Consider the following 24,924-nt stretch of genomic DNA (forward strand, 5'->3'; position numbering starts at 1 on the left):
AACCTTATAGGCATGTAGTCTTGCATTTGGGCCTATTGGGTCTTACAGTGCGGCACACTCAATTAAAACCAAAAGTACAATAACCCTCTAATTGTCCATAAACTTGTGGAACATTTTGTCAAAAATAAAGGGTTGGTGCCATAAGGGTTAATTTGATCCCAGGTTTGGACAAGATCCACGGTGCACCCTGTGAAGACGCTCTGGGTTATGGGCCCCTGGCTACTGGCTCGGCCGGTAGGCCCATTCGGTAGTACATCCCTGGCTGCTTGTGTCACTTGATTGTAATCACCTGTTAATTGATTACAATCACCTGTTACTTTCCTACCATGATGGCCGTGTGGTGATGTAACAGAATCCTATCAATAGGAGGATGTAACCACTACCAGTGGAGCAGTTGAGACCAGACAGCAGGCAGCAGTATGTCGACACCACTAGAGGGCACTGTGCTGCAACATGTAGCTGCAGTGTGGCTGACAGCTGGTGTGGTGTAACCTCACTCCATGCAGACCTAGAGGCTTATACCTTTATGGTGTATGGGATAAAATTAAAGTTGACATCATAAGATGTATGAAACTGGTGTAAGTTATATTTTAAAGGGGAAAATATAATGCTTTGCTGAAAATATAATAGATTTTTACTATATTAATGGTTGTTTGCCTTGGGTTAGGGTTAGTTCCCATCATTTTAATTTACCACACTGATCTGTTAAAATAACCCCCTTTTTCTCCACATGATCTGGGACCTTCTCATGTGGCAGATGGAAAAGACAATCTAGTGCAGGGGTCAGGGGTCACCAACCTTTTTGACCCCAAGAGCTACAGTAGGCTATACGAGGGATCAGTGTTGGTACACAAACGGCAGCTTATAATGGGACCCTATGGAGCCAGCCTTGAGTGTCTCACGCTAGCAGTGCTTTCTACTAAATTCACTTCATTTTAAAAACTGCGACAGTTCACACAACTTTAACACGACATACATATATTATACATCAGACCCTTGAGCTACTTCTGCTCTCACTCAGAATGTCAAAATATAAGCTATGTGATGTATAGTTTTTGAGATATAACGTTTGTTTGGCACAACTCATAGGCTACTAGTAAACTGCTGTGGTTCCGGTGTGATGTCACACTGATTCTATAGATACAGTCAGTCTGTGGGGGAATATTGTGCATTTAAACAGGAGACAATCATCTCTCTACTATATGTTCAGCTAAATGCTCCACAGGTCTGTTACCTTCTTCCAAGCTTCATCATTTAAATGTTAGTGTCTCTTGAGTTGAGGGGAACCTGGAGCGATGAGAGCCACTGGCACCCTAAGGGGTTTCCCTACGCAAAGGGCAGGGGCTTTGAAGATGATTGAAGAGTCTCCTTTTTAAACAGTGTTTTCAATCAGCATCTCAGCCTCTCACTGTGACGAGGAAAGAGTCTCTGAGACACAAACACATTTTAAACATGGTCACGGAGTCTCTTGCTGCTCACATACGTTGTTCACTTTCCAACAACATGCTCTGGATTAAGCTATGTAAGCGTGCACATGATCAAATCAAACAAGCATTAAGGAACTTGTGAAGAAAAGTAAGAGAAGCAAACAGGAATACAATAGCCTACCAAAATTACAACATCGTATCAAAATTACAACATACAATCACATTTGTAAGAACAGAGTACAATAAAAAATGCATACATCTCTGACTTACACTAAAATGTCAGGATTTTGATCTGAATCCATACTATTACACCACTATTCTTAATAAATAAACTTGTATCACATACATCGGGTTTCAGCTGAAGAAAAAGGGTTTAGTGCGCAGTTATTCTTTAACTAAAGCAATAAAACTATTGTGCCTATGGCTATTTGAGCAGCCCAGACTCAGAAATGTTTGTGTAACTAGTACAACTGCTGCAACCCCCCCCCCCCCCCCCCCCCCCACCCCCACGCACCTCTTCCAGTTCTGCGGGTGATGAAGCACTTGACGGAGCCATCCTGGAAGTCAGTTGTACAGACGGGCCTTCTGTCCGTACTCCATGGTGTGTTTGGACATCTCCAGGTTCTTCTCCAGCTGAGGCAAATAATTGATACTCTTTTTACATACTGTAGCTAGTTATGTCAATGAAACAGGATAGGTAGGTAGATACAGTAGTTAGTTTGTTTGTAGGGGTGTGACAATACATCGAGCTATTATTGATGTATCGCTACATCATCAATATCGTATCGTGTATTGATGCAAAGTGAGATATCTATCGTCATCTTGAAGATACGCCTTGTAAATCCAAGCATGGCATTGATTATGTTCATAATTGAAAGGTCATCAAGGGCCCTTTATGGCAGTGGTTCTCAAATGGGGGTCCGGGGACTCCCAGGGAACCTTGAGGGGGTTCCAGGGGGTCCCCAGCCAAACGGGGGGTAATTTATTTTCGCTATGATTCCATTCATAAGTAACACAATGACTATTTTGGTCATGGGTTTTATACACTCTGTAACAAAACATCTAAAAGCATCAATCTTATTATCATATGGGGGAACATGCGACAACATCATATCAAATGGGGGTCTGTGGTCTAATTTCTGTCAGTTTAGGGGTCCTTCACGTGAAAACATTTGAGAACCACTGCTTTATGTTAACTGATTAAAAAAATCATTTACACTTAAACTTTAGATTGAACAGATTGTTTTTCATATAAATGCCTGGAAGAGCTCAGAAATAAAATACATTTGTCAAATATTTGAGTTGCTTTTTGTGAGTTGATGGAAATGTAACTGATTGTGTTAAATGGGCGATATCATCTCATATCGATCGCAGGCCCCTGAATAGACCCTTTTCACAGCCACCATTTTGTGTCTAAAAGGCAGGAAGTTTCACAGGTGCACCAAAACCTTAATTAGGGTGTCCAACTTCCAGTCCATTTAGGTGTTCCAGTGCTGGGGCCCTAATTAGTGAGTTGGTTGCAGTGCCTGCGTTTCCCCTGCCTTTAAGACACAAAATGGCAGCTGTGAAAAGGGCTAATTGAATCGAAATCGTATCGTGGCAGACTGTGATGTCAGTGAGACAAAAAGAATAAAAACTACTCGCACACCGCAGAGCTCCTTTTCTCCAGATTTATTGCTGTAGCGCGTTTCGAGCTACATGCTCTTCATCAGACAAGACAGTACAGGACGCCATCATAGATATAGTGGTCAAGTGTCACATGATACAGTCACATGATGAGATCAGGTGTGATGACAGACACCTGTGTAATTGAGAGAAGGAAAATGCATATGCACACCAGGGCCGTTTCTCAATACCAAGAATGCATTCTTGTTCTTGGGTTCTTGGGGAGAACATTCTTGCTAGTCGTTCTTGGAAGAATGAACTTGCTAGGTCACAAGCACACATGACGCTGTTGGCAGTTTGAGACGATGCGTTCTTGAGAGTATTGCGCAATACCAGCGCAGAGGCCGCCTGCAGTACTACACAAATAAAAAGCTCAGCTGATGTAGAAGCAGCCAATTGTGCTCTGGAACTTTTTGCCATTTTTCGCCATAAATGTTCGTAAAGTGGCACTTATTGAAACCTACTACCCTGCTTGTAGGCATCAAAAGTCATCAGAAATTAATTTAGTGATGAAATAAAACTTTAAATTGTAAAAAACTTTCCGGAGCTAATGGCGTCTTCTCTGCTGCGTTCTGCCTCTGCTTATGCCGAAATGCATGCTGGGATATCTGCCTTGCCAAGTTGACACAAGTCACCAACCAGAGCATCCTCGGTAAAGTGGGCGTGTCGAGAACACATCCGGGAATTTTAAGCGTTCTTGGCGAAATGTGAACTTTGTATTGGAACAGTACTTGGGCTGCGACTGATGACGTTTCACAGGGACACAAGAACGCAAGAACACACAAGAACGCTTATTGAGAAACGGCCCAGGTGTAGAGAAAACGGCAACAAATCCCATCTGCCATTAACCATTAACAATGGAAATATAGAAATGAATCACTAAAATTACTCTAAGAGAAAAAGTCTAAACATGTCAAAACATCTAAACATGTCAACCTGACCTGTGTATTTTGGTGCTATTGTGATTTTAATCTACATTCCTACAGGTGAGTTTAATGTGTGTCGTTTTCCTTTAGTCACCTTCTACCTACCTTTGACATATATGCAGTATGTCAAAGGTAGGTAGAAGGTGGATTTTTGTCTACTCAGTATTAGCCTGTGCAATCTTACCAATATCCTGAGGGGTAGCCCTCAGGGATGGGCAGAGCTTACAAATATCCTGAGTAGCCCTCAGGGATGGGCGGAGCTTACCAATATCCTGAGTAGCCCTCAGGGATGGCCGGAGCATACCAATATCCTGAGTAGCCCTCAGGGATGGGCGGAGCTTACCAATATCCTGAGTGGTAGCCCTCAGGGATGGGCGGAGCTTACAAATATCCTGAGTGGTAGCCCTCAGGGATGGGCGGAGCTTACAAATATCCTGAGTGGTAGCCCTCAGGGATGGGCGGAGCTTACAAATATCCTGAGTGGTAGCCCTCAGGGATGGGCGGAGCTTACAAATATCCTGAGTGGTAGCCCTCAGGGATGGGCGGAGCTTACAAATATCCTGAGTGGTAGCCCTCAGGGATGGGCGGAGCTTACAAATATCCTGAGTGGTAGCCCTCAGGGATGGGCGGAGCTTACAGATATCCTGAGTGGTAGCCCTCAGAGATGGGCGGAGCTTACAAATATCCTGAGTGGTAGCCCTCAGAGATGGGCGGAGCTTACCAATATCCTGAGTGGTAGCCCTCAGGGATGGGCGGGAGCCAGTTGAGGTCTGGCCAGCCCAGGGTCTCGTTCACATTCTGCTTTTCTAGCCATTTAATAATGGGTTCAAAGTATCTCATCAGTGCACCGGCGTCCATCTTGTTGGTGCCCAGGGCTTCCTGGAGCACTTCAGGCCAAGGTTTGGAAGAGCCAGCCCGAAGAATCTTCCTGGAAGAAGATTGAAATGGTTGCATCCATAAACTGCATCCTTAAACATGACTTGCTCGTATCTGTAAATGTGGTCAGCTCTGGAGGCCCTATGAGTTCACATACTCTAAGATGGCCCCCGCCTCCTTGGAGCGGTAGATGTCACACGTGTGCAGAGGGCCTGTGTGCTTTGCTGCCTGACACAGTTTCTCGTGGAACTGGAACTGCAGGATGTAGCTGACAAAATACCTGCAATAATAATAATCACCACCATCACATCATCATCTGTATTTACCTTTTTGTATTTACCATCATCTGACACTCTAGTCTCTTAGGTCTATCCAAATCGAGCCATTGCACACAAGCACACACACATGCAGACAGAGGGAGAGAGAGACAGGAAAATCCTGCATTTCTACACCACCTACTGTATCTAACCATCATTTTTCATCTTGGGGCCCAGAAGAAGAAGAAGAAGAAGAAGAAGAAGAAGAAGAAGAAGAAGAAGAAGAAGAAGAAGAAGAAGAAGAAGAAGAAGAAGAAGAAGAAGAAGAAGAAGAAGAAGAAGAAGAAGAAGAAGAAGAAGAAGAAGAAGAAGAAGAAGACGACCTTTGGTGTGCCTTGTGTTAGTGACTAACACAAGGCACACCAAAGGTCTTCTTCTTCACATCTGACTAACAGTTAGTCAGATGTGGCAGTTGGAGATGTTTGGACAGGATGCTACCTGATGTATGGTGTGTTTCCAGGAACGTGGAATTTTGCCCCCGGATCAAAGTGCTCCTCTGTGCGCTTGGTGGGCGGGCAGACGCCTTGGTATTTTGTCCTTTAAAGAGTAATGGCAGAAGGAATAGATGGATTCAGTTTCCAGTGTGTTTGGGTCATTGAAAGGCACTACACAAATTGAATTATTATTATTACGGTATTATTATTACTAGAAATATTGCACGCTTCGCACGCGCATCTCACATATTTGCATCTCTGGGAGCTGCCCACTAAAACCACAGTCATGTACTGCTGGCCACTGAGCAGCTCCACTAGAGCTGTCGGGGGTTGTGCCTTGCTCAAGAGCACCTCAGTAGGTGTTGAGGGACGGTACACACACACACACACCCCTTGTTCAATGTGTTATTATTAGTATTGTAATTTGCTACTGTTGTGTCAGCTAGAATTAGCTAGACATATTTTCTGTGAAGCCCTCTGAGACATGCTTGTGAATTATACAAATAAATTGTCTAGAACCTTGGCGTTAGGGGTGTTTGTCTAGAACCTTGGCGTGAGAGGTGTTTGTCTATGGGATTCTTCTATGGCATTACTCCAAAGAACCATTTTCGGCACCAATCATTTTTGCATCAATCATTCACTTTCCCAAACCACGTTTTCTCAGCTGGTCCAAAGATTCATATGAGTAGGGGGCCACGGTGGCGCAGTGGTAGCGTTGTCGCCTCACAGCTAGAAGGTCCTGGGTTCGATTCCCACCCGCGACGCTGCGAGCGCTGAAGGAGTGTGTGCCCGTCCGCATGTCCTCAAATGCCCACTGCCTGGGTCGGGTCGTCAAAAGGGCCTTTCTGTGTGGAGTTTGCATGTTCTCCCCGTGCCCCCTGGGGGTTTCTTTCATATAGGAACCCCTCACCAAAAACATGCAATATCCTGGTCGCTGAAGTGGTTCCTCCTCTGATCGTTCGGGGCGCCTGTTCGGGGGAAGGGGAACTCGTTGGAATAGCGTGAACCTCCCACGTGCTATGTCCTACCGGTGAAGCTTCCCCTGTCAGGTGAAAAGAAGCGGCTGGGCATGTCTCGGAGGAAGCATGGAGCCAGTTTCGGCTCTCCCCAGATCAGCAGAGGGTGGAGCAGCAACCAGGATAAATACATTAGAATTAGCACTAATGGGGGATAAAAATGGGATGGGATGGGAGGGGGAGGGGGGTTTGTAAACAAATTAAAAAATCTAAATCAAATGAGTAATCTTAACTGCCAACCTGAGGTACCACCAGTCAGAGTTTAGGCGCTCTGGGGGCGTGCCTCCGCTGAACACGTCCCATCTCCATTGGTCGATTAGGTAGCCAAAGGGGAGGAACGCGATCTTGCTTAGAGCCGTCTTCAACAGGAAGTTAATGTCAGTCTCTGCAGGAAGTGATTACAAATAAAGCACTTAATAACTCGTGAATTTTATTGATTGTTTTTCGAAAAGGTTGTCACTATATTCTGAAAGGTGCTTTTTAAGTGAAGTTTATTATTATAATTACCATGGTCAGCGGTCAGAGTCTCCAGTAGGCCGATGGTGTACAGATGTTTGGGTGTGGAGGCGGAGAGACCCAGGACATCGCCGATAGCCTCGTGGAAACCGGGGTTGGCTCCTCTCCGGAAGCCTACAGGCTGGTCCTTGTACTGCAGGTAGTACTCCACATGTCCCATCTCATGGTGCACGGTGGAGAGAGCCTCCATAGTCACTGTGGTGCACATCCTAATCCTGAAGAGGAGGAACTATCAATTCATTCCTTATCAGTTAGTATAATCAACGACAGTATTGTAGCCGTCTCGATGGATAAAGTGAGCACGTTGGTCCTTGGCCAACCGGATTGTCCCTTTGGTCTGATGGTTAACATGTTGTGCTTGTGAATGACAGACCCGGGTTCGAAATCAGCCCTGCCTGTGTCGTTATATTGGTGTCAGAAGTGGGATCTGTCGGTAGTAGGGGTGCACCGATCACGTTTTTTGCCATGATCACCGATTGCCTATGGGAAATATCTGCCCAACCGATCATCGACTGATCACCGATTACCTTGTAGGATTAAAAAAGTTTGGAAACGTTAATTCGGTCGATTATTTCTCCCCTTTAATAATACCAATTGGTATTGTATTTTATATTGTTGGAAAGCCTGATTAGTGATAGGGCTTTTTTTTATAAAAAATAAATAAAAATAAAAGCTACATTCCTTACTTGTTTTATATGTTTAACTGCTGTAATTGTTTAAATTGTATTAGTTCTGCAGAGAGGTTTTGCAGGGTTTACTCAGCTCAACAACTATCTTCAAACAGCAAAATCCAAGTGACAGAATTTAAATTGGCTGCAACTACTCTAATAACATACTTATTATTTATTTATTTTCAAGTTGCGCTCAGTTTGGTGTGAAAAGTATGTATATTGATATTGTTCTAGCAACTAAACCAGCGTATATGCTTTGATTTTCAATGGGCAGCATTTCAAGCAATTTTATATTGTATATTGTTTTTAAACTATTTTGGAACAGAAAATAACCTTTTTTTGTAAATTTTTGTATGACAGCAGTTTTAATACAGTAACTTAATATAAAGAAATATCGGCAATCAGCCGATCGCATATATGAGGTCAAAATCGGCCGATACAGATTGCGTGCCGATCGATCTGTGCACCCCTAGTCGGTAGGGATCACGGTGCGGTCACCGGAGGCGCAGGGCGCCCCGGTTGCGTGAGGGAGCGGAAGGACGCCATAAACGGGATGATTGGCGGCAGAGTACGCGGAAGCGCAGGGGAGGGGAGGCAGTGTAGCGATCCGGTCTCTATGCATAAAGTGAGCATGTTGGTCCCTTTAATGGTTAATGTGTTGCGCTTACGAATGACAAACCCGGGTTCGATACCAGCCTCGCCTGTGCCGTTACAGTATTATCAACGGTAATGGCAGATCAATACAGTAGTACTAGTCAAAAGTTTTGACACCTGATTGAATGTATACATTTCTCATGAACTTGAAGCCATTCTGATCTAAAGGCTTTTGCTTAAATTTCTTTCCAAAGTTTTTGACTTTCCATCCAGGCAAAATGTTCTAAGCTGACTCCGCAGGACCTTTTCTGTTGTCTACCTGAAGTCTCTGCGGTTTAAGAAGTCCGAGGCACCCCCGTGGCACACCACCTCCCGATCAACAGGCTTCACCAGCATGGATTTGTCCCAGAACTCCTGGGGCATCTCCAACAAGCCCAGAGAGGTGAAGAAGTCCTCAGCAACATGGAACATGCGTGTGGCATTGTAACCCTGGAGAAAGAGAGGTAACAATGAAATGCTTCACCTCAGTGGGTTCTAGCAAAGCAACCTTCAACAGAAAAACAGAAAGGGTTTGATTTCATTGTCTGCAAGACCTAACAACTGAATTTCACTTTTTCCATAGTCATGTCAGCTTTCCCCTGACTTACTTGTTTGACCATTTCATCAGTCACGTCCACGTTGGGTTTGTCAGGGAAGGGGACCATCATGTCATAGATATTGTGCCAGGTCTGAGCCCACATGTTTCCTGAAGGAGAGGGAGAACAGACACTCGAGCATCAGCATCAACTTGCTGATCAAATTCCTTACGATAACCGCACCGTTTCAAATTTTCATTATCATTAAAACCGTGTTACCGTGATTACCGTGTTACCATGGTTACAGTGCTTTGAAAAACATGGTAAATACTGTCCATCATCAACCAAAGTTGGCAACCGTCTCCCAGATGCAAACGTGCAGCCTTGGAGAAATGATTTCAGTGAGTGTATCAATCCTTTTTGGGTCTGAGTTTTCAATATAAAACGTAACATGATTTCAGTGAGTCTCTCACTACTCTTTGAACATTTTCAGCAATTTATTACGAATACCGTGATAATACGATAACCGTGATAATTTTGGTCACGATAATCGTGATGTGAAATTTTCATACCATTACATCTCTACTCACAAGCACCGTTTCTTTAAAGCAGTGAGACAAAATGACTGGCAGGCAATGGCGTGCCTCCCTCGATACTGTGGACTGTCACCAGGAGTTGGTGTGATTACATTTCACTTCCTCCTATGCATCTATAATAACTGTTGATGTATAGGCTAGTCTAGTATGTAACACACATTCATCCCTCCAGCCAGGTACTGGCAACATCAAAAGGTGCATCTGCCCTACCTAGCAGGTGAGCTGGGATGGGTCCTTGGAGGTTGATGTACTTGGGGCCGTACTGCTTGTAGAGCTTGCGGCGGACAAAAGCATGCAGTTGCTGGTAGAGGGGCTCGACGGTCTTGTAGATTTTCTCCAAATCCTCCTCAAACGTTGGAGTGTCATACCAGGAGCGCCAGTAATCTCCAGTGTCCTTAAAACCTAGACAGGACATAATGTTCATCTTGTCAGATGTTTGCCTGATGTATATATATTTTGAATGTACTGTGCACACTACCAGTCAAAAGTTTGAACGCCCCTGATTGAATGTTTTTCATGATCTTAAGGTCATGTCAATCTAAAAGCTTATGCTTAAATGCTTGTTTCTTGCACAAGTATAAATAGTGAAGTTGATCCTATGTATGAAGTTCTTTCGATGCGCTACGCTCGCTCGATGCCTAGGCTCGGCCGCTACGCGCCCTCGCCCGTAGCTCGGCTGCTGCGTGGCCTCGCCTGCCCAATTGGCGAGTGCGGGTGTGTGTGTGTGTGTGTGTTGCTCACTAAATGTTATTGCATCAGTGATGTCAACAATGCCTCCGTGTGTGTGTGTGTGTGTGTGTGTGTGTGTATGTATGTGTCCCGTTATGATATCACTGATGACATCATCAGTGTGTGTGTTAGGATGACGTCATCATTCCTACTTTGACGTCGTCATTCCTACTATGATGTCATCGATCACTGATGATGTCATGATTCATAAGTGTCTTTCATGCCTTTCGCTGGTGATGTCATAACACAGGTGATGTCATATTCGGGTCTATAAGGGCCTGCTCCTGCACGCCCTCCTGGTAAAACGGCTAGATCTTCTCGACGGTCGCCTGATTGCCCACCAGGAAGAAGCAATCCAGGCTCTGGCTTCCAAGGCCGAGGATCAGTACGCCCTCCTGGTAAAACGGCTAGATCTTCTCGACGGACTAAACCCTCCTGAGGGGGTCATTCCGCAGCCTTCTGCCCCTCCTGCCCCAGCTTCCGAGCGCACCGTCGTTCCGGAGGTTTCCAGACCTGCTACCCCCCCGGTCACAGCGGCCGTTGCTTCTAGCTCTGCCTCTCGGCCGCCTCCAGCTGCTAAGCGCATATTCTGGGGGGGGAGTTCGCGTCATCCCAGAGCAGGGGCAGCCACATTTGAGTCCCAGCAGCCATCTGTACCGTGATCTGACCGGCAGGGTTCGCATCACACCAGAGGAGAGGCAGCGCCGTTTGGACACCCGGAGCTGCCTGTACTGTGGTCGAGCCGGGCATTACCTCTCCTCCTGCTCCCGGCGTCCAGTAAGTGGTCCCACCGCTCGCCGGCCCGTGGTACTCCCAGTGGATCAAGACTCTACGGGTTCAACCCCGAAACCCATACGGTTGGGCAGCGTTCACGTGACCCAGGAGTGGCAGTGTGTCTCCAAGAAGGTTAAGGAGTTGGAGAAGACTGTAGATCGTCTCATTGAGAAGTTCAATCACTGCCTGCAGATCAGCTCCGTCCCCCCGCAGGGGGACTCCGAGTCTGCTGTCCCTGAGGCACAACCTGTGGACCTTCCCCTCGCCGAGTCTGAACCCGTACCTCAGCAGCAGCCTATTCCAGTTCTTGACCCACACGTAGGTTCCAGCTTGATGCTGGGAGGTCCCCGTAGTGTCGTCAGCCCTCGGTCAAGAGCAAGAAGAAATAAGAGGCGTTTAAAGGAGGAGGCGGTGAGTGACCTCCCCAAACTACAGGTCGGGAGGGCAGGCCTCGCTGAGTCAGATCCCCCTGTGGCTCTGCCTTCGGAGACGGCGGCATTTGACCCTTTTGATGGTCTCCAGCCTCCCATGTTTGGATCGTGCCCCGGGGGATGGCCGGCTCCAGAGGATCCACCGGACCCGGTAGAAGTTCTGTCTACGTATCGGTCTATCTATGGCTTCGATATCCAGTATTAGGGAGGAGCACCTCCACTGTCCTACACCCCCTTTGGGGTCTGACCACCTGCATCTAACCACCTGCTGAAGAGCACCTCACTCTCCTACACCCCCTTTGGGGTCTAACCACCTGCATCTAACCACCTGCTGAAGAGCACCTCACTCTCCTACACCCCCTTTGGGGTCTAACCACCTGCGTCTAACCACCTGCTGAAGAGCACCCCCACCAGAACCTGCGGATTTTCTGTCTCCCAGATGCCATCCTTGATGGCCTCATTGGACGCCAGGTGGCGTCCGTTGAGGGGAGGGTACTGTTAGGATGACGTCATCATTCCTACTTTGACGTCGTCATTCCTACTATGATGTCATCGATCACTGATGATGTCATGATTCATAAGTGTCTTTCATGCCTTTCGCTGGTGATGTCATAACACAGGTGATGTCATATTCGGGTCTATAAGGGCCTGCTCCTGCAGGTCCTGGCCAGTGATTCATAAACTCACATCAAGGATCACACCAACCTCTGCAACCTCGGCAACCTGCAACTTCTGCAACCTGCAACTTCTGCAACCGTTCCCAAACCTCGAACAGTGCAGCCCCAGCCATCAAGTTCCACAACACCCCAGCTTCTCAAGACTTACCAAGTTTCCCGTGGCCCTCAACTACCCGCGAATAGATCCACATGTCTGACTCTGATCCTGACAGTGTGTGTGTATACCCCCCTATGACATCACTGATCAGTCTTGTCACAATGCCTCCTTGTGTGTGTGTGTGTGTGTGTGTGTGTGTGTGTGTGTGCGCGCGCCCTTATGACATCATCACTGATGATATCATTGCTGATGTCATCACATCATTAGCTAATTAACCTTAATTAAAAAATTTGGCTCAGTCAGGTCACCCGCAGGGGTGCCCTTTACACACCCGAAGGTTTCAGCCCGATCGCACGTAAAACGGCATAGCTGTGGCCGAACACAGAACTTGAAACAGACAAAGCCCGCATACTCAATTTTAATTTTATACATAGATATATAGAAGATAGATAGAAGATAGTGTTGTAAAAATAAAGAAAAATGTATCCAAACTTTTGACTTGTAATGTTCTTGCAACATGTCAGGTCATGGTGAAGTTCCTACCATCAGCTTGAGAGGCCTTGTTGCTGAGCTCCACAAATTGGGGGTAGTACTTCCGAAGAGGTACACCTGATGCATTGTGCCAGCCCTCCCAGGCGTACAGCAGCTTCTTGTAGCTCTTGGAGTTGGCCATGATAGATGTCAGCTCTGGAGAGAGAGAGACAACAAAATCAACACACCCTCAGTCACAGAGATGACAGCAAATAGAGGGACGCTGAGGCCTCGCCTCCAACAGAAAGAGGAGGCTAAAACAATAGATATGTGTCCACTTAGCAGTGATGGGCAAGTTACTCAGGAAATGTAATTAGTTACTTTTTTCCAGTTTTTTTTTTATCCCCCGTTAGTGCAAATTTTTTAATTTATTTATCCTGGTTGCTGCTCCACCCTCTGCCGATCTGAGGAGAGCCGAAACTGGCTCCATGCTTCCTCCGAGACATGGGCAGTTAACCAGCCGCTTCTTTTCACCTGACAGGAGAAGCTGCACCGGTAGGACATAGCACGTGGGAGGATCACGCTATTCCAACGAGTTCCCCTCCCTCGGAACAGGCGCCCCGAACGACTAGCGGAGGCACCACATCAGCAACCATGATATTGCATGTTTTGGTGTGGGGTTCCTATATGATGGAAACCCCCAGGGGGCACGGGGAGAACATGCATACTCCACACAGAAAGGCCCTTTTTGACGACCCCACCCGGGCGGCGGGCACTCGAGGACATGCGGACGGGCACGCACTCCTTCAGCGCTCACAGCGTCCCAGGTGGGAATCGAACCCAGTACCTTCTAGCTGTGAGGCGACAGCGCTTACCACTGCACCACCGTGCCCCCAGGAAATATAATTAGTTACTGATTACTCCTTTGAAAAAGTAAAAAGATTACTTTACTTATTACTTGGTATCAAAAGTAATTAGTTATGTTACTCGTTAATTTACTACATCACTTTCGCTGCCCCCCTTCTGAAAAAGTGGCGTACGTTTAGCCAACTCCTTTTAGAACTGAATCCCCTTTATTATTATTATTGATTATTAAAATTTAACCTTAGAGGAGGAGTCAACAACCAGCCAAACCATACTTTTTATTTGTCTTCTCTTTTCAGTTTTAGAGCTACAGGATATCAGACAGATTGGTCATTCCACCTACTGGAATGACCTACCTTTGATGCTCCTGATAGATGGAACAAACTTCAGGACTCATCAAAAAAGGTTCCAAGGCACTCTTCATTAAAAAGCTTTAATATAAGGCTAGTTCTTCATAGAACAGAATAAAACAGCCAACATGTTTCGGCCATAAGGCCTTCTTCAGGGCTAGTTGCAAAACCTCAGGACTCTCTTAAACTGGACAGACTGGTCTCCATAGAGACGTTCAGGTCAGGGTCTCCATAGAGACGTTCAGGGTCTCCATAGAGACCTACAGGGTCTCCATAGAGACGTTCATGGTCTCCATAGAGACGTTCATGGTCTCCATAGAGACGTTCATGGTCTCCATAGAGACGTTCAGGGTCTCCATAGAGACATTCATGGTCTCCATAGAGACGTTCAGGGCGCTACTTGAGGATGCATTACATAGGAGATGCACCTGCTTTGGATAGCCCTTTTACTTGTCTGCATCTGTGATTTTTATGATGTACTGCAACTTTTGTCATTGTAATTGTATTATTGTAATCAGGACATCCTTGAGAGAGCTTGCTCTCAATGGTCCTCCCTGGAATGGATAAATAAAGGGTAAAAAAAATATATATATATTTGCCTAACTACCTACCTAAAAAAGGAATTGCGTTGTGGCAACGCAGTAGTCTTGCATAGCCAGACCTATCTCCACACTTCGTTTTAGCGCTCATTTCCCATACCAAGCCCTTGTAAACATGCGAGAGCCTGTATCTTCCGGATGTGTAATTACAGGTTTCCACCCGTAGACACAACAGAGATTGTTCTGCAGATATTCGAAGAAATCGGTTTCAAATAATTCATGTGAAAATGTATTTATACCAACTTACCAGGATCCAGGCTCCAGCAAAGGTTTGGCTTTGGACACACCTTGGCTGTTGAATAGATTTTGTCCATGGTGCTGAGAATTTCATTATACTGGAGACAAGAAAAGAGTGGAAGTCATGCTTTCATTTTAGAAAGAGTTCAGCATTTCTGCTAATATAGTAGTACATTACATAATATAATATATTATATATATAACATATATATATAGTAGTACATTACATTATATATATTAGGGCTGTGGCGATTCACTTATCTCCCGATTCGATACTATCACGATTCTTGGGTACCGATTCGATTTATATTGCGATTCTTAACACATTCACTGCCAGCCGTTTTTTCAATACTGTAGGTAGGTTCTGCCAAGGTTTTTTTTTGAGGATTCTGGCTCATCTTTCAAGAGCCGAGGATTCTTTTCTGCTAAGATTTTGTGAACACAAATGATCTCAAAAGAACTAATAGAATGTGTGCTTTCTCTGTCTAAAAGAGATAGTTTGTAGAGTTAGTAGTGATGTAGGCATTAGCAGTAGAATACAGCATGGTTTCAGCGTCTGAAAATTTATTCTGAGATAAATGGCTTTTTGTGAAATTCGATAGAACAGTCACTTTAACCATTTATTTTTGGCGTAAGACGTCAGACATCTAAACAATAGTTTTGAACAGTAATTTCCTCCATAGCAGCAGGAAACCCCCCTCTCCTTCAAACTCCTCCCTCCGTGGGTGTGTCTCTGATGGCTTTGCAGCGTTTGTCACAAGCGAGGCTCTGCCTGTCTGTGCTGCCTGGCTGCTGGCGGCTGCTCTTTGGGCGAGTCTGCATGAGTCGTTTTGGTTGTGAGCTCAGCTGCAATGAAGCTGCGTGCGATTGTGGGCTTTCTGCCGCTGTTTCAAAGTGTGTTGCACGCATAATCTATTATGCAAATTTGCAATCCCCCACCGCCAGCTCCCAGCGCGATAATGCGCGAAAGCGAAAGCGTTTTCGCCAATCCATTTTACAGTATGATAATGGTTTCCTCGCGCGTTCCCCTGCAGTTTTGGCTCGGCTTTTTCTAGTCTGGAGAGCACTGTCGCCACTTAGTGGGTCGGTGGAATGGGTTGTACACGTTCGGTGGCTCCAATATTTTTATAGGAGACGTGGGGGGCGTTGATCCACGTCCCACCGTATCAACACGTCATTGGCAGTCAACCGTTGGATTTTTTTTGACGTATCAACTCGTCATTGGCAGTGAACGTGTTAAGTATTGCGATTCTACGATTATTGCGATTCGATATTACGATTTATTGCGATTTTTGTTTATTTTTTTCTTTTCTTTTTTCAGTTTGTTTGCTTTTTTACACTAGATTAGAACATGGGAAAAGTTGAATCATACATTAGAGACTGTATATTATATATCATGAGTAGGGCTGGGCGATATAGTTAAAAACAGGGGCGGACTGGGATCATAATTCAGGCCGGGCATTAGATACCAAGCAGGCCAGGCCGATATGGGCCGACGCGCGTGAAATTTGGGGCGCTTGAAACCCAATTTGGGCCGTTTGAAGCCAGATTTGGGCCGTTTGAAGTCCAATTTTACAATGAGATGCACCCACTTTAACCCTGAAGTGTAATTATTACTTCAGACTAACTAATAAAGTAATAAAACCACATGCAGTGTTCGAGTGACATCACTCAGCGCACAATTGCTCAACTTCATAGACATTGTGACATCATCAGTGAGATCACAATTGTTCTCGAGTGACCATCACTGATGACATCATCCAATGTGGGACAGAAATTGAAACAAACAGAACCCACTTCCTTGTATATGATGATGATGACAACAAACCTCCTTTCTGTCATTCTCCGGCAGGTTGGCGGCTCCCAGTCTGCTGATCTGGCCTATCAGCTTCTTGACGTCAGTGAATTGCACAGGGAACGTGTCCACGAACTCAGGAGGGAACACCTGCTTGGCCTTCTTCCCCCAGGCCTCGGTGAAGGCCTGCTTTTCTAGGTGTGCATTTACCTATAGAGCCATGGGGGGAATGAGTTTGTCATCTCTGCAAATATTACCTTAAGTTTCAATCTTAAATTTGTCCCTTAGGCAATATCTTTGCCTAAGCTGAGGGATTCACTTAGGAGCGTTCCATAAAGGATCTTAGGTTTACTCCTTGCTTGTGTTTAGACTGAGGTTTTTACGGTAGTTACTGTCAGAATACAGCACAGAGCACTTCAGTTACCATGGTTACGCACGCTTCACTCTGCTCACTTCACTCACAGCATCCTTCAACATTAACATGACTTGACAGCATGTTATAGCTAGCTTCTTCCAAATGGACAACAATGAGAATATAGACATAGAAAGCCAAACTGGACCGAAGATGAAAATGTTATTCTCCTTGTAGAATGTGGCAAGCGTAAGCAAATTATACAAAGTAATTGTTTCTATGATGCAGCAGCCGTAAAAAAAAATATGCACAAACAGAGGATGTGGCCAGAAATAATGGACAAAATCAATGCAAGAAATCTCTGTCAAAAGAACCGTGGAAGATCTCATGCCTTTTGGTTCTGTGCTTCACTAGCGGGATTCTGGGCCAGGATATTTGACTGGTACTCTTAAGGCCTCCAAAATAAACCTTCAGCCGGAGGCAGAACTCGCCATCTTTGGCTGCTCGGAGACTTCTCTGAACTTCCCTGTCTGGGACCCGTTTCTGGCCTATCTTGACGAGGTCAAGGGTGACGGGTGACTCGCGGACCCTTTGCGTGGGGCCCCACGCACAGCATCTCCTAGAAGCACATAAGCACCGTATGTGGCTGGTAGCACTACGTTGTAACACTGAACGTCCTTATATATGTTTTTTTTTCTTTTCCTTTTTTCTCTCTGTGTCTGAGCCTCTTCAACCACCATAAATTCAGCCATTCTGGTATGTTACTCTAGCCCTTTTCCCACATGCGCTTTGTACCGCAAAATGACCGGTACGTGGTCTAATGCCTGCATGTGAGAAAGGCGCCGTGCTGGTATAAGCGCGACCCCGTCGTCGCGGAGATTTCACCACTTTCCAGCCTGTCAGAAGAGCGGTATGCGCTTTAGCGGATACTAGTGAGAAACGGGTGCAGTCATTTTCCGCGACACTCTCATGGGCGAGGTGTACACACGTTGCTTAATGTTCCAGCGGGCATAATCTAATCATTCGCGCACATTAAAGCAAACTGGCGAAATGATCTTGTGATAATAAGAGCAGTAGCCTATGTCAGCTTCATGTGTGGGTGTGCTGTGCTGATTTTCCCCTCTCCTCTCTGCTCGCTCTCTGGCCACAGTCCGTCCTCCTCCTTAAGTCACAGCCCGACAGGGACTAAGCAAATGCACGAAGCGAAAGTGGAAGTATTTTGCTTACGTTGCCGACAGCCAAGGCAAGCCCGGACACATCAAATGAAGCCAGTCTGTAAAAAGTGCTTCAACGCGATGCAGGTGAACGGATAAACAAGCAAACTTATTTCACCATTCAGAGTTTTGCCGACACGTCACTCCCCACCCGCTCTGCAGTGCCGCCCCCCCCCCCCACATACAGGCAATTTCGCTGATAGATTCCCACATGCCAGAGGAGAGGTGTGAAGGGAAATGTCCGATATTGACTTACAGGTAATTTTCCGGTACGCATGTGGGAAAACGGCTTATGTTACACAAATAATTTAGTTACTAAGGACCTTGTTGCAACGCATAATTCATAAGGGAATAGGGATGTCACGATACTAGAATTTCTACTTCGATACCGATACCCAGGAAAATATCGATACTCGATACCATTTTCGATACCACGCGGCGGGATGACAACACATCAAGAGGCATAAAAAAGAAACAAACAGATGGACGGACAGATGCACGCTTCTCCATAATCTAGACCTGATAAAATTCACTAAAAACTTTGACCTTACACAGCAGATTACACCTGCTTCTAGTCATCAGCCTATCACAACACAGCAGATTATACCTGCTCTAGTCATCAGCCTATCAGAATACTTTGAATTTATTGAAGCAAAAGATACCCACCAATGACAGGGAGGGAGAAATCAGTGGTATGTTTGATTTTTCATTAAGAGAAAGCACTGCTGATATTGATACAGTTGCAAATGAGTATTGTATCCGTTTCAATTTTTTAGTATTGATACGTATCGATACTATCGATACCTGTTGCAAATGAGTATTGTATCCGTTTCAAATTTTTAGTATTGACTTTTATCGATACTATCGATACTTTTGACAAGCATATAAGGGAATACTTAAGTTAAGTAGCTAAGAGCAAACACTCTAGATCGAATGGTTTTCCCTTACTACATCCTAAGGTAATCTTTGGGTGATTTTATGCAACAATGTTTTTCCTAAAGGCATCCTTAGATAAAAGTTTAAGGGTAACCTTACAGCACAAACTAAAAATATCAAAAAGTCCGACAGTTGAACAAATAATCAGTTGACATATTAAGCTCGCAAGACCCCCTGCACATTTATTCAGAACACGCAAGCAAAGTTGGCCACTTTGGGAGGAAACTGAGCCTGTCATTCTCCAAATCAACCAGGGCTCGAGTGGATTTTCACTCCTGTCCCTCCCAACCCAGTCCCACAAAGAAAACTCCTGCCCGTCTTAAGAACAATGACTCCCATTCCGACTGTTTATTTAACTACATATTTATATCAACCTGATTTATTGTTACCGTAAATTTCGGACTATAATAAACTATATAAACTATATATAACTATATAAACTATATAAACTACCGTAAATTCCGGACTATAAGCCGCGGCTTTTTTCCCGTTTTTTGGCCTTTTTTGCCCCCTGCGGCTTATATAACGGTGCGTCTTATCTATGGATTTTTTCCAAAAAAAAAAAAAAAATCTCTCTTTTTTAGCACTCTTTCTAACTATAAATCCACTTCTGTTTTAATTTCCTCTCTTGCCCTCTTTTAACAACATAACATAACATAACATAACACAACACAGGTAAGCAGAAAGAAAAAGACGAAGCAATCACGCCATGAATGAGGAAATGACTCACCTGCTGGAGGCTGGAGATACACCGCTTGGGCTAAACTTTTACTCCGTGAAACACTATCGATTAAGTCCGACATCGCTCAGAGGTTTTGAGCAGCTTGAAAACAAGTTTGAAAACGTGCAGAAGTCCATCCACTCACTCACTAAAGAAAATAATGCAACCGTGAAGAGTTTCACTCGTGTCCAGCCATCTGGCCGAGTTAGAGCCGAAGTCCCGAACACAGTGAGAAAACCTCCCGAAGGTGCTGCTGCAGCGGGGTGCATATATTGTCCGGCCAGCCGACCGAGAGGCATGCGAGCCGGGCACTATTAAACAGTTGGGGTGTGTGAGGTGGCTGGCTGTGGAGGTGGCGGTTTCTCCTCCTCCTCCTTTCTTCTTTCTTTCCGGCCTGCCACCGAGGGCCATCTTCATCTGCCTACTCCGCTGGCCCGACCGTCAACTCATCCTCCAGGCTGCGGGGAAGAAGCCCCTCACCTGGGAGGGTACGCGCTTTTTCGTCCCGGCAGGACCTCCGCGTTGGTGCAACAGAAACGCGCAACATACAACAGCATCATCGAGTCAATGGATATCGCTTTGGCGTACTGTACCCAGCGAGACTCGTCATAACCATTGATGGACAGCGGCGGAACAAGAGCTCAAAGTGAAACTGCCGAATATCTTTTGAGTTGGACTGGTCAATAGTACTGTGGGTAACTAAAATAAAAAAATAAAAAACGGAATTCTCTCTTCTTTAGCACTCTTTCTAACTATAAATCCACTTCTGTTTTAATTTCCTCTCTTGCCCTCTTTTCACCACACCGCGGACACTGTGTGCACTGTAAAAAAAACAAAAAATACCACAATGTGTGATTTTGTCTGGGGATTAGTGACCTGACTTTTGTTTTGTTGAAATGTTAATAAATGGGAGCTTCCCCAAACAGCCATCCATTCCCGACAATCCCCTCTGTGCACGAAGCCTTACATATGGTAATTAAACATCAAAACACCCGCGGCTTATAGTCCGGTGCGGCTTATAGAAGAAAAAAATAGTCACCTTTGAAGGTGCGGCTTATAGACCGGTGCGTCTTATAGTCCGGAATTTACGGTATATATAACGGCTTTTTCCCCGTTTTTTGGCCCTGCGGCTTATATAACGGTGCGGCTTATCTATGGATTTTTCCGGAAAAAAAAAGAAAAAAAAAATGAATTCTCTCTTCTTTAGCACTCTTTCTAACTATAAATCCACTTCTGTTTTAATTTCCTCTCTTGCCCTCTTTTCACCACACCGCGGACACTGTGTGCACTGTAAATAAAAACACAGGTGGTGTTGTGTTATGTTGTTTTGTTGAAATGTTAATAAATGGGAGCTTCCTCAAACAGCCATCTCTTTCCCGACAATCCCCTCTGTGCATGAACCCTTACATATGGTAATTAAACATTAAAACACAATTAAAAAAAAAAAAAAAAAAACATTAAAACACCTGCGGCTTATAGTCCGGTGCGGCTTATATATGTAACAAACAGGCAATTTTGCTGCTGCAGCTTATACTCCGGTGCGGCTTATAGTGCGGAAATTACGGTATTATGATTCCTGTCCCGCCGGCTCCCATTTACTTTGTTCCTGTGAAGTTTTCAAGTTTCTTGTCATACCGGCAACAATGCAAACATCTGTCACCTGCAATGAAACTCAGAGCCCACTCAACTTCACTGTAGTAAAAGAAATGTAAAAAGGAATATCAATAAGAAGCAAGTTTCAAGCAGAGTAATTAAAATCAGATATCAAAAACATACTTCGTAAAAACAAGTAGGTAAAAACCAAAACAAACCCCACAGGATTCCCGAAATAATGTCAGCCTCTACCGTGCATCCATTTGTGAGTGGGAGGTGCCAGTCCGGGCAGGGACCTCTCTATGGGAAAGGTTCAACTCACACCAGTTCAACATGCCTAATCTCTGTATAGACTGCCCATTGGTCACATGACACCGGCCTGGGCCCGAGGAATGGAGGGGAACTCAACTCAAAACGTGAGTTTTTTATTTATTTATTTATTTATTTTTATTAATTTTATTTTAAATTTTTATTTATTTTTTATCTATTGTCAGATAAACGGGCTTTCTCTCCAATGGGACATTTTTCAGACTTTTGGGGTGTGCGACCAATGACATGGAACCGTCGTCGTACCTACCTGCAGCTTGGAGTTGTGGTCTGTCAAGTTGGTGTTGTAGTTCCAGCTGGCGGTTTGACTCTCGAAGAACACCTCCTCGGCCGTGCTGTTGTAGTCACTGACGAACCTCGCTGCTTCAGCCGCGGTGCTGGAGTACTCCCCCGGCAGCCAGCGGGCAGGCAGAGCCTCACACAGTCCCAAGACCGGCAGCAGCAGCAGCGCTGCTGACACAAAGCTGTCCATCCTGCTCCACTTGGCTCTCAGGGAGGAAACACACTACAGTGCAACGTGTCAGAAGAGTTAGAAGAAGAGGCAAAAAAAACCTTTTCGTGAAGTGAGAGTGCGCCTCCTCCACCCTGGGGCTGTTGTATCATCCACTCCCTCACACGCCTCCACCCTGGGGCTGTTGTATCATCCACTCCCTCACACTCCTCCACCCTGGGGCTGTTGTGTCATCCACTCCCTCACACTCCTCCACCCTGGGGCTGTTGTCTCATCCACTCATTCACACACCTCCACCCTGGGGCTGTTGTCTCATCCACTCCCTCACACACCTCCTTCCTCACCCTTGTCTGCTGGTTGAAAGGCACAGAAGCCACAGCCAGCTCCTTGTTAAGGAGCCGTTTAAAGCAGCCCACACTTCTCTGCAGCCTTGCCTCTCTCAGCAGTCTAAAGTGGAGGATGACATGGGAGTGGTTTTTCACTCCTGTCCCGTGCCAATCCCAGGCCAGGGTAAAAAAAAAAATCCTGTCTCGTCCCACTCCTGGTAGAATGACTCCCGTCCCATCTCACTCCCATTTTTTTTATATATATATTTTAGTCTCTAGGCAATGCAATGATTTTGATTTGATGTTCTATCCTTCTTAGATTACTTTGTGTTCTATTGCACTTTTAATTCGCACCATTTGGCCATATCTAATCTATCTATCTATATATCCCCAACATAAATGGGAGCTCGGGCTCTGTGTGTCTGTCCCACTGTGACATCAAACGTGATGTCATAAATCCCACTGTGACATCATCAGTGATGTCATAAATCCCACTGTGACATCATCCGTGATGTCATAAATCCCACTGTGAAAGCACCAGGGATGTCATAAATCCCACTGATGACATCATCAGTGATGTCATAAATCTGACATCATCAGTGATGCTGGTCTCATTCGGTCTCATTGGCCACACAGCAGCCGAGTTGCGGGTGAAGCTGCATGGCCAGCTTGGTGAGCTGCAGGACGGGTGAGGTTTATGGCAAGAATCACTGCCATAAACCATAATATTATTTTATCACCCAGCACTACTTGTACAATAATAACAATAACAATAATAATACTAACAATAATTTGTCTATTTGTCTGGTCTATTTGTGTGCCACAGTGTTTTCGTTCCCCCGGCCATAGAAATGCAGCAGTAGCTAGCAGCCAGAACCTCGCCAGAGCTAGAGAAAAAATAAGAAGCATGGACATACCAAACGAAGTATTCAAATAAGTACTTGAAGAAACTTGCCGGATCCATAACATCACATCTTTGAAGCTTTGGTTCCTGTGTTCCGCCCATAGCCGACGCAGGGAGTCATCATGGCGAACCCGAAGAGCACTGATGGCCGTGCCCACGGCTGAAAACAACAAACCCCACGGCTATTCTCGCTAGCTCTCTCCTAGCTTAGCCTAGCTCTCCACCTCTCCACACACAGCCATCTCTCCCAGGCTCTCACGCAGCTCCCCTCCCCCAGCCAATCCCAGGTGAGCCAGCCTCTCTCTCTCACCTAACCTCGCGCCACCAGGCTCTTCTCAGCGAGAACTCTCACCCAACCCGCGGCGGCCAGCCACGTATTGTTGTAGCAGATTGACAGCCAATGAAATGGCCAGGATTTTCACGTGACATAGGCTACAGTGTTAGAACACTGAGTATGTAATCTACAACTCTTGAGACACAGGTTCGAATCTCACCTGGGGGACACCTTTTTATGATGTAAAGGTTTATTTACCCCACCTCAAACAATTGTCATGCACCATTGCTGATAACTAAAACATGTTTTTAGTCAACATGAACAACAGTTGATTCATTTTAATACAAAAATATCAACTATTACATGATTCACACTGCAGTTTGACAGATGACAGGTGACAGGTGCAAATGAAGTCAGGCACTTTTCTGCTCCCAGTTGAAGTTTTCAATAAAATGTCACATGAGGCAGCTTAGCCTAATATCTACATCAGTTCAGTAGTTTAGTTTGAAATGTGTAGTGGCTATAGCATTTTTTGTACAGATAATTGTAGAGGAAGGCCCAAAGTATAGCATGTAATAGCATAATTATTACACTGCATAAATCATATTGATACTGTACTGAAAACTGTTGCATTCAAAAATGAATTTGATAAACAAACTATTTGACCTATTATAATTGAAAACAAGCTGAGCAATGCCCTTGAAGATGAAATCAAGTGAAACAAATTATTTCCTTAAAATCAATGTTTTATTACGGTAAATCCACTCAATACACATACATACACACATACCATATATACAAGCAAATGAAGTGAATTGGATTAATCAGGACCCCTATTCAGTCCACATTAGAGCCACAGACCTCCATTTGATGAGATTCTGTCTCTCGGGCCCAAATCTGAGAATATGTTTTACTGTCAGATATGATTTTGTCAATCTGTACTGTTGGTAGAGAGATAACAGTGAAACTATGATCAACACAATCATTCTTCTACATTCCCTCATTGTGATAACTTCTTGCAAATGAAATAATGTTGAAATTTGTAACAATTGATCATTTTGCTGGGGACCCTCTGAAATGCCTTCAAGGACCGCATGTTGAGAACCACAGATGTTAAGGGCATGATGGGAAGCACATAAAAACAATGACTGATTCAAATGTGTAATGTATAGTGTTATAATCCTAAAAC

At 45.0% G+C, this 24,924-nt stretch overlaps 1 protein-coding gene across 1 annotated transcript; it reads right to left on the bottom strand.

Annotated features, from left to right (window-relative positions):
* Positions 1 to 1,405: 1,405 nt before the first annotated feature.
* Positions 1,406 to 22,448, bottom strand: LOC310800906 (angiotensin-converting enzyme-like; the record flags this gene model as incomplete). The annotated part of the gene is made up of 14 exons (XM_083664790.1): positions 22,031 to 22,448; positions 16,671 to 16,847; positions 14,853 to 14,940; positions 12,865 to 13,008; positions 9,824 to 10,015; positions 9,090 to 9,187; positions 8,762 to 8,931; positions 7,169 to 7,392; positions 6,902 to 7,046; positions 5,650 to 5,748; positions 5,052 to 5,174; positions 4,740 to 4,946; positions 1,942 to 2,060; positions 1,406 to 1,428 (listed from the first exon to the last, which is right to left on the bottom strand). The coding sequence occupies exons 1-14, from the start codon at positions 22,250 to 22,252 to the stop codon at positions 1,406 to 1,408; spliced, it is 2,031 nt and encodes a 676-aa protein (XP_083520916.1). The 5' UTR covers positions 22,253 to 22,448.
* Between the last annotated feature and the right edge of the window lie 2,476 nt (positions 22,449 to 24,924).

The sequence above is a fragment of the Poromitra crassiceps genome, assembly GCF_964638095.1.
Source record: "Poromitra crassiceps genome assembly, contig: HAP1_SCAFFOLD_132, whole genome shotgun sequence".
Lineage (NCBI taxonomy): Eukaryota > Metazoa > Chordata > Actinopteri > Beryciformes > Melamphaidae > Poromitra > Poromitra crassiceps.